The sequence below is a fragment of the Amphiura filiformis genome, chromosome 12 (assembly GCF_039555335.1).
Source record: "Amphiura filiformis chromosome 12, Afil_fr2py, whole genome shotgun sequence".
NCBI classification, from domain to species: Eukaryota; Metazoa; Echinodermata; class Ophiuroidea; order Amphilepidida; family Amphiuridae; genus Amphiura; species Amphiura filiformis.
Window position 1 is genome coordinate 52,766,643 of NC_092639.1, and position 10,705 is coordinate 52,777,347.

Below are 10,705 nucleotides of genomic sequence, written 5' to 3' on the forward strand. Positions count from 1 at the left end.
TATGAACAAACATGGTAACAAATTTATCATTCAGTAGACATGAAATTGATAATATCGGTATACAATCATAAAACAATAAAGTTATACTCCTGATAGCGAACACATGATACACATTATACCGTGTCATCTTCTGTGTACATTGTAAGGTAGTGCGTAATTGCTGTCTCTTCCACGTAAGCGATAAGCACACTTACCTATTTTTTACACTCAATATGAGTATGCAGGATTGCTGGTGCTGATTAAGAGGTGATTAATATAGCTATATGTTGTACAATAATGATTTGAAAACTGAACAATATGAAATTGTTAACTTAATGTTGTTCCAATTCATGTCCACTGAATGATAAACAACAATAAATTATGATGAGTTTTATAGTGAAGGATATAATGAATAGTTTGAATAATCAACATAATTTTTCTTTTTTTGAGCAGGTAAATGATATGGATGCACCTGGCATCAACTGGTCTTCAGACGCAGACAGACTACTAGCGGGACAGATGTGCATCAAATTAGCCGATATATCAGGACCCACCAAAGTCTGCCATCTACATAAGAACTGGACATACAGGATAGCTGAGGAGTTCTATGAACAGGTACAGGTTATTGTGTATAACCCCCCTGCCAATCTAACATTGCCTCTGATTGGTCAATTACATGATATCTTCATTTTAATCACCAATCAGAATGGAGTTTTGCAAACAATTTACCCCTATTTTTTGTGTGGTGAAATTATTCTAACAATGTGGCTGATTGGTCCAATTGATAATGAAAACTCATTTTCGACCAATAGGCAGGTAGTTCTCATGGGGTTAAAGATCATGGGCTATTCTATTTAAAATCCATACTCCCCCCTGTGGAAGATTTTTGAAATATCTTCCACCAAAGGAATATGAATTTCTAATGGAATGAGCACATTAAACAACTCCATTTGAATTTCATACACCCTTTGAGAAAGATTCGACCTGAACCACAGAGGGAAGGCGATTTTCAAATGGAGCATTTGAAATTCATACTCCCCCTGTGGAAGATATTTCCAAATCTTCCACAGGAGGAATGTTGATTTTAAATGGAATAGCCCAAACATATAGTGAGGGTTACAGAATAAAGTGTGAATGAATGGACCCATGATCAGGGTCTTAGCTAGAAATTGAGAGTTGCCCGTCATTTGAATAAAATTGCCTGTCCTAATTTAACCTTTAAAACATTTATCAGACATCTATAGCCCATTGTGGGTTCAAAACTGTGCTGATATGGCCTTCTCCTACAAATTTGGTCTACTTAAAAGGTCAATTAGCTTCTCAAAACATAAAATTTATAATATACCATCTGTCAAAGGCATTAATTTTGCCCGTCCCAGGAGCAAACTCCCCATCTGAAATGACGGCCAGACGGGTGGCTAGCTAAGACCATGCCCATGATTGTTAATCAACTCTCAAAACAGACCCTAAATGGTGTCAGTAATGATAATAAATTTGCTACTCTGAATGGCGTAACTGTAAACAATTAATGGTCTAAGTAGCGTAACCAATTCCTCTAACCCCCACCCCAGATAAATAGCATAGCGTCGCTGTTTGAATCATTGATGGTAAAACTGTGTCCTTAAGTGTTGATATTGACAAAAATGGACCACTAATTGGCAAAAACATTGGCAGCACTGTATACTCAAATCTGACCCTTTTTCAACATTTTTATTTGTGTGGATGCCTGGTTCTTTTACATTCAAGCGACACCCTGAAAGGTCTTCCATCAAAGTGTCCAATATACACAAATCCGACGAGCCAAGTGACGGTCAGGATTCAGTTGGCCATAGCTGGGGGTCATCCACACCAAACTAGCTTAGTTCATTGTGATTCAAGATGCCCACTATCACGAGCACGTAGCACTTGCACCGCGTCACGGGAGCAGTAAACGCTGCACGCCTATGATACTGGCGTAAAATGGATGGAAGGCCCCTAGCTATTGCCGCCAGTGAGGTATAGGAATGTGTCAAGTTGGATTCGTGTATAGCTGGCCACCTGTCTCTTACCTGTCACATTTTGCTCCTAATTAGACAAGCAAATTCAGTGTATTGGCAGATATAAACTTGTAAGATACATGGACTTCAATAGTTTTATTTCATGAAAAAAGGCTGCAGAAGCATGGTTTTTATGCATAATGTTTAGATGTGAATACTTAGCATATCGTCAGTCGCAACACATAGTGGCGTAGAGTGATTTTTCTGAATTTTCTGTTTCACATAGTGATGTGAAGGTTTGGAGCTAGTTATATCCTACAATAGTTTTATTTCTATTAAGGATACTGTTTAATTATTTGAACCTTAAACTTCAATTTTAATTGGAACCAGGCTACTAAGAGATAACAGTGGGGGAGTATTGACTCAGTTATTTTTTACATTTCCTTCAAATACGTTTTTCTTAGAAACATATTTTGTCCTTTACATTCGCCACTATGTGTTGCGACCAACGATATTTATTCATATAATGCGCAAATCTCAATTTCTAGATAAGACACTGCTCGCATCACAAGAAATAGAGATTTTAGTAAGTTGAGGGGTTGATGTACTGCTGTTTGGTTATTAGATGTGCGACTTCTCTAGTCCGAAGGGTTGCTAGTTCAAAGGTTCTCTAGTCTGTGAAGCTGCATTTGGCGCTCATGAAGTGTCTCATTTGTCGCTCATCATTAACATAGCATGGTCATGGATTAGAGCAAGATGGTGTCATTCTTCTCTGGAAGCTAGTGTAAGTAATATAAATCCGACCAACCACTTTAACTTTGAATATTAACGTTTTGTATCCTTAGGGAGATGACGAGAGAAGACTAGGTCTACCTGTGTCACCGTACATGGATCGCAACGCTCCACAACTCGCCAAGCTACAAGAGGGTTTCATTAATCACTTGGTGGCACCACTTTGTAATGCGTACGGGTCGGCGGGACTTCTACCTGGAAGATGGCTGGATGAAGAGGAGGATGGAGACAAAAGTAAGTGCCCTGGCTGAAATTTGATACACTTTTGATACACCACTTTTGATACGTACGAAAAATGTATGAAATAAAAGGCTTTGAATTGGAACCCTCATTTCATACACTTTTATGTATCAAAACTGTATCAAATTAACATTGCATACACATTTTATACATATCAAAAGTGTATCAAATGCCAAGATAATGTATCAAAAAGTATCAAATGAAATGTATCCTTTCATTTCATACATATTTGATACATAATTATATCAAAAGTGTATCAAATAAGTAACTGTATCAAATCAGGGTTCCAATTTAAACTGTATCAAATTAGCGTTCAAATTTTTATCCTTTCATTTCATACACATTTCATACATCATTTATATCAAAAGTGTATCGAATATGTTACTGTATCAAATGAGGGTTCCAATTTAAACTGTATCAAATTAGCATTGAAATTTTTATCCTTTCATTTCATACACATTTCATTCATAATTTATATCAAAAGTGTATTGAATATGTTACTGTATCAAATCAGGTTCCAATTTAAACTGTATCAAATTAGCGTTCAAATTTTTATCCTTTCATTTCATACACATTTCATACATCATTTATATCAAAAGTGTATCGAATATGTTACTGTATCAAATGAGGGTTCCAATTTAAACTGTATCAAATTAGCATTGAAATTTTATCCTTTCATTTCATACACATTTCATACATAATTTATATCAAAAGTGTATCGAATATGTTACTGTATCAAATGAGGGTTCCAATTTAAACTGTATCAAATTTTCGTTGAAATTTTATCCTTTCATTTCATACACATTTCATACATAATTTATATCAAAAGTGTATTGAATATGTTACTGTATCAAATGAGGGTTCCAATTTAAACTGTATCAAATTTATGTTCAAATTTTATCCTTTCATTTCATACACATTTCATACATAATTTATATCAAAAGTGTATCGAATATGTTACTGTATCAAATGAGGGTTCCAATTTAAACTGTATCAAATTTATGCGTTCAAATTTTTATCCTTTCATTTCATACACATTTCATACATAATTTATATCAAAAGTGTATCGAATATGTTACTGTATCAAATGAGGGTTCCAATTTAAACTGTATCAAATTTATGTTCAAATTTTTATCCTTTCATTTCATACATATTTCATACATAATTATATCAAAAGTGTATGAAATATGTAACTGTATCAAATCAGCGTTCCAATTTAAACTATCAAATTAACATTCAAATTTTTATCCTTTCATTTCATACACATTTCATACATAATTTATATCAAAAGTGTATCGAATATGTTACTCTATCAAATGAGGGTTCCAATTTAAACTGTATCAAATTTATGTTCAAATTTTTATCCTTTCATTTCATACACATTTCATACATCATTTATATCAAAAGTGTATCGAATATGTTACTGTATCAAATGAGGGTTCCAATTTAAACTGTATCAAATTTATGTTCAAATTTTTATCCTTTCATTTCATACACATTTCATACATAATTTATATAAAAAGTGTATCGAATATGTTACTGTATCAAATGAGGGTTCCAATTTAAACTGTATCAAATTTGCGTTCAAATTTTTATCCTTTCATTTCATACATATTTCAAACATAATTATATCAAAAGTGTATGAAATATGTAACTGTATCAAATCAGCGTTCCAATTTAAACTGTATCAAATTAGGGTTCAAATTTTATCCTTTCATTTCATACACATTTCATACATAATTATATCAAAAGTGTATGAAATATGTAACTATATCAAATCAGGGTTCCAATTTAAACTGTATCAAATTTGCGTTCAAATTTTTATCCTTTCATTTCATACACATTTCATACATAATTTATATCAAAAGTGTATCGAATATGTTACTGTATCAAATCAGCGTTCCAATTTAAACTGTATCAAATTAGCGTTGAAATTTTGATCCTTTCATTTCATACACATTTCATACATAATTATATCAAAAGTGTATCAAATATGTCGCTGTATGAAATCAGCGTGCCAATTTAAACTGTATCAAATTAGCATTGAAATTCTTATCCTTTCATTTTATACACATTTTATACATAATTATATCAAAAGTGTATCAAATATGTCACTGTATCAAATCAGCGTTCCAATTCTAATGCTGGCCAGCTGGACCGCCCTATTTTTGATACATGCCATTTGATACACCTTTGATATAGTTTTTTTGATACAGTTTTTTATACACTTTTGATAGTTTTTTTGATACACTTTTGATAGAGTTTTTATACACTTTTGATACAGTTTTTATACACTTTTGATACAGTTTTGATACAGTTTTTGATACACTTTTGATACAGTTTTTCAAATTTCAAAATTGGTCCAATCAAGCTCAAATTCAACAAGAATTATCCATACATGATCTAAACATATTTGCAAACATTAATGACCCCAAAGTGAAGGGGTCAAAGGTCAAATTTTGAAATTAGTCTAATCAAGCTCAAATTCAACACTGCCCTCTACTGCTAATGCTGACCTCTAGCACTTTCCCCCATCACGGAGCAGCTCAATGCACTTTCCCCTATCAACGTTCAAAATTACAACGCAATAGGATAAATGTGTGAGAAAGTCTTGCAAAAAAGAAGCAAAACCCAACCAAAATGGAACATACATACATCAGAAGGCCTGCTTGGAATGCAGTGCTTGTCACTGAAGTTGTTACCCTCAATAAAGAGACAAAAAGGCTACCAATAACATCTACTATACAGGCATGTGCTATATTCATGCTTAATACATATACATTGAGGCCCTATATATAATATATAGTAAGCTTACCTTATCAGAACAAAGTCAGATATTTCCTCTTTAATCACAGTCCCTGATTACAACTACATTGTAACCTAATGTGCAGTCTACAAGCATGTTTGTATCGTCATCATGATAAATAAAACACCATAATTTGCTCTAAAATACAGTACATTTCCAAATGCAAATCCTGGTATTAACTGCATACATGCCACATGGGCAAATTTGAAAATGATGAGTCATTATCAAGACATGTGATCAGTTATTGATACAGTTTTGATACACTACAAAAGGTCAGTTTATGAAAGCCCAATTTGATACACTTTTGATATACCTCTAGCCACCCAAAATAAACGAAGTCCAATTTAATACGCTTTTGATACACTAAAAAACAGGCAAAGTCCAATTTAATACACTTTTGATACACTGTATGCAGCCAGAATTTGACTAAGTCCAATTTGATACACTTTTGATATACCTCTAGACACCAAAAATTAACTAAGTTCAATTTGATACACTTTACATACACTAAAAAACAGGCAAAGTCCAATTTAATACACTTTTGATACACTGTATGCAGCCAGAATTTGACTAAGTCCAATTTGATACACTTTTGATATACATCTAGCACCAAAAAGTTCACTTTGATACACTTTACATACACTGAAAAACTGCAAAGTTCAATTTGATACACTTTTGATACACCACAAGCATGGCCAAAATTAACTAAGTTCAAATTTGATACACTTTTGATACATTTTTGATACAGTTAGGTGGTATTTGATACAGTTTTGATACCTTATATTTTCAGTTGATACATTTTCAATACACCCTTTGTATATCAAAACTGTATTTAATTGCTGTTTGATACAGTTTTAATACACTTTGATACACTTTTGATACACTTCTTGCTGTATAGAATTTCTGCTAGGGTGCTGATTTGAAATCCATACACCCCCTGTGGAAGACATGAATTTAGTCTCCCACACAGGTGGGTGTAGATTGCAAATGGAGCCACCCATTCGGGTAACTCCATTTGAAATTCATACTCCATGTGGATCACAGGGCAGCTATTGCACTTACCCACTTCTGGCACTGAGCTGTAGATATATATGTATTTAAGTAATCACTTGACCTTTGCAGTTATACAGCAATAACATAGAAGAAAAAAGAGAGAAGGTATTAACTATTTCATCGTTTTCTAATAGTAATGGTGTTTTAAATGTTATTTTCCAGTAGCCGAGAAGAGCGATTGTGGCAAGAGCGACGATGAAAGGAAGAGTGAATCAGATAAAGAGGATGAACTTGAGGAAGAGGATACATCTAGTGAGGGTATGTAGTTTTATTCTATATGGAAACACTTTGTCCCCCCCCCCTTAGAAAATAAATAAATAATATGGATATATGTGACGTGTCATGTCAAAAGGAGACACTTTTGGGCAGAATCGTAAATGGAGAAATAGCCAAAAATCTGACCGAGGGTGATTTTTTCACAATTTGGGTTTGTTGCGAATTTGTGATGTTATTAATGTTAAGAATATTGTCTAATAGTTTCAGACCGGAATATAACTGGCATCTTGTATTTTTTAGACATTTTTCAAGGTAATTCCTACTCTCAACATTGTCAATAATGTTATTAAAGGCCGATATCTCAATTTCCAATTTTATAATACCATAACTTACGAACTCAATATCTTCGCTTAGGAATGTCCAATGTCATTGGAAAAAGCGGCGTTTTGGAGCAAAATTTCTCTATATTTGAGATATGTAAAAACCTCAAAATTGAAAACCTGCCCAAAAGTGTCTCCTTTTGACATGACACGTCACATATTTAAAAACCGCATACCCACCCCTACTTGTAAAGAGCTGCAAATGAGGACCTCACAACTCTTTCCTGTCTAAGGCCAAAAAATAAAAGATCTGTTTGCACTTTCAGCTCAAAATTTATTTGAGTAGGTCAATTTTTTTCTGTGGTATCTACAGCTTGCCATGGACTATTTGATCAATGAGAAACACCTATAGTTGTTAATTCTAGTTCAATTGCAGGCACTGGCTGTTGTGTAAGACTTTCAGCAAACAGTTCTTGGTCTTGGTCAGTAACACTGGGGATACATTTATGAATTATAATTTGTACTATTAACAGAATTGCACAAATCTATCACATCTTTTTGTTGTTGTTATTTTCACAGAATCGAAACTTCGACCGAAGAGATCCAGCATATCAAAATCACGCAAAAAATGGTGAGCATCTTAACAAAACACATCAAAGACAACCATGAGATGTGGACCAAAGTCTTACGCGAAGAAGAGGATGCTGAGAAGAAGGCAGCTGCAGCTGCTGAAAGCAAGGAGAAAGTGGAATCCCCAGAGAAGATGTCCATGCCTCTCATCAGAGAAGATTCGGAAGAAAGGAACTCTGATGACAGAGCAGCTATTGAAGAAGTGCAGCTGAGGATCATCGAGGAGAAGAATTCAGCAGCCAAGACCCAATCATTAATTCAAGAACAGAAGGAGGTTGCTACGCCAACCTTAACAGAACAGAAAATACAAGTTGCTATGGCAACTGAAGAGGACAACCTGGAGGATGCACCTCATGAACCTTCACAATCAGGTGCTGTATCAGGTGCTCCTTCAGCGGAGGAAATTTCAACAGAACAAAATGGCGTTGATTCCTCTGTAGACGTTCAAACAGATACCTGAGCTAGTGTGTGTCGAAAAATAATGGGCTGTTTTTGAGTCCAGTTGCATGATTAATTAAATTTTGTAAGCGTATTGGTGGTCTTCGTATAAAAACAAACAAAAAAGACCATGGTTATGTCGCTGGCTGACAAATGATTATAACCAGAGAAGATGCTTCACAGAAGGTGCTTGTATTATCTTAACGTAGAAGCTATGTCTTGGATCGAGAAGAAGTTGTGAGGATGCAGATGTTGATGGGAGACCGGGATGTTGTGAGGGGATACATTTAACAGCAGTGGTGATGCATTGTGCATGCAGGCATGGCAACAAGTCAAGATGGTGGAGATTGACTCTTCATCAAGGACATTAATAATTATGTTTAAATTAACAAGATAGTATCTAGTTGTAAGATCTGGATTAAGGTCAGTATTTAAACCAATCACTGAAATATTGTATCAAGAATAATTATGTACCAATTCTTGGATGACCGACCATTTATATTAGATTGTTTCATTTTATTTGGAACTGTTCTTCTTGATTCATGATGAAGTATATTTGTCAACTCTAATACTTAAAAATTTCCACCAAGATATTGCTCCTGTTACAGGTGTTTGGTGCCTCAATGTAATGACAAGTTTCCTGAAAGATCCATAGACTGGAATTATGGGAATGGGATGACCAGGGCACCTGCAGGAAGTATGGGAGAGGTGACATAATGATATAAAGTGGTTATGATTTTGCAGGATGTAGGCCTATAGTTATATTTTTAGGATACGAGGAAGTATTGACAGGAGACAAATGGGGTGGACAGGGAGGGGTCAAGTAAAAGGCAGTGTATGGAGGGGTCAAGTAGAGGGCGGTATATATGTAAGAAAGTAGTAGAACATAATAGTATTCCTGTAAGACCTGGTGGATCATCCTCTGCATGAAGAAGCATGATAAGAGGATGATAGGGAGTGTAGTTCATTCCTGAAGGTTATGATCAAAGATCCTGCAGGATTTAGTAAACCATTCACACTTGCAGCATGTGGCATTGTGTCGTGTACAAGTTACATCATGTTCCTGCAGGACTTTGTGGACCATTCACACTTGCAGTGTATGGCATAGCATGAGGGACTTCTGGTACACAACGGTGTAGGCGTATGCATTATAAAACTAATCGGCCTTAACGTTATATTAGAACAGCTGAAGTTATATAACATGGAACAAACAAATCATTGTATGAAAATTACAGATATCAGTATATAACGTACCTTGACAGGTCAAAGGTCGTGTGTGTCATAAGCTTTGCTATCTGGAGGTAGAGCAGTGCAAGCTTTTGGAAAAAGTGTCAAATAGATACAAAACATATGCTTGAAAATAATATAATGATATATTTAACAAATAATAATTATATTGTAATATTTGAAATGTGACATGTGTAAATTTAGTGATAGAAATTGGTATTGCTGTTCCCATTACATAGGTAATAGACAGAGAAGATATATTACCCTTCCCAGAATCCTTTGCAACATGACGTATTATCTCATTTCATCAATGACACTCCTATTTGTACATGTCCATTTGGTTTTAAGTTGAGCATAGACCGGCTATAATGTTTTGATTGTCATGAAATAAACATTTGCAAGATCTGGATGTGCTCTGTTCATTGAGGTACTTTTCGTCATTATCAACCCATGTTGCACTAGATAACAAATCAGTACAGGAAATTGAAATGGAAGAAATGCATTGTGGGAAGTGTAAGATATCTACTCTGAATAATAGGACTTAAATCAAAAACAGTTTTCAGAAGTTTTCATTTTTGTGTATAAATTATGAAATAACCCTTGATAGAAGAAAGAGTGGCAGTTTTCAATATAGTGTTATTTTATACAGCACACCATAGTATAAATATTCTGAGAGTTTTTAAAAAGGTGTATTATATTAATTTCCTTGATGATAAATGGTGTTTTTAATGGCATTTTAATTGACACATATTTTGGTTGTATTGAGGGCACAGGAAAATGAAAAAGGTTTGACTCTTTTTGATAGACAACTTTCCCTCATTGATAGGCTACATGTATTTTTGCCAGTCGTAAAAATTCACCTTGTTTCACATGATGTTGCTTTGCAGCAAAACGATTGTCATCAAAAAATTCAATCAGCGGGAATCAGCAAATTAATTGTATTGAATCTGTTCTGATCTTCATATAGATATAAAAAATCATGTTTTCTTAATAAAATCACAAATATTTTTAACCTAGAAATAATCTGC

The 10,705-nt window shown here is 34.3% G+C and overlaps 1 protein-coding gene across 1 annotated transcript in view; it reads left to right on the plus strand.

The window, feature by feature from the left end:
• LOC140166388 (cGMP-inhibited 3',5'-cyclic phosphodiesterase 3A-like) overlaps positions 1-10,499 on the plus strand; it is a 225,972-nt gene extending 215,473 nt beyond the window's left edge. Inside the window, 5 exon segments of the mRNA XM_072189839.1 lie at positions 433-594; positions 2,801-2,981; positions 7,009-7,104; positions 7,962-7,999; positions 8,002-10,499. Coding sequence (XP_072045940.1) covers positions 433-594; positions 2,801-2,981; positions 7,009-7,104; positions 7,962-7,999; positions 8,002-8,472 — 948 coding nt within the window. The 3' untranslated portion in view covers positions 8,473-10,499.
• Positions 10,500-10,705: the final 206 nt, after the last annotated feature.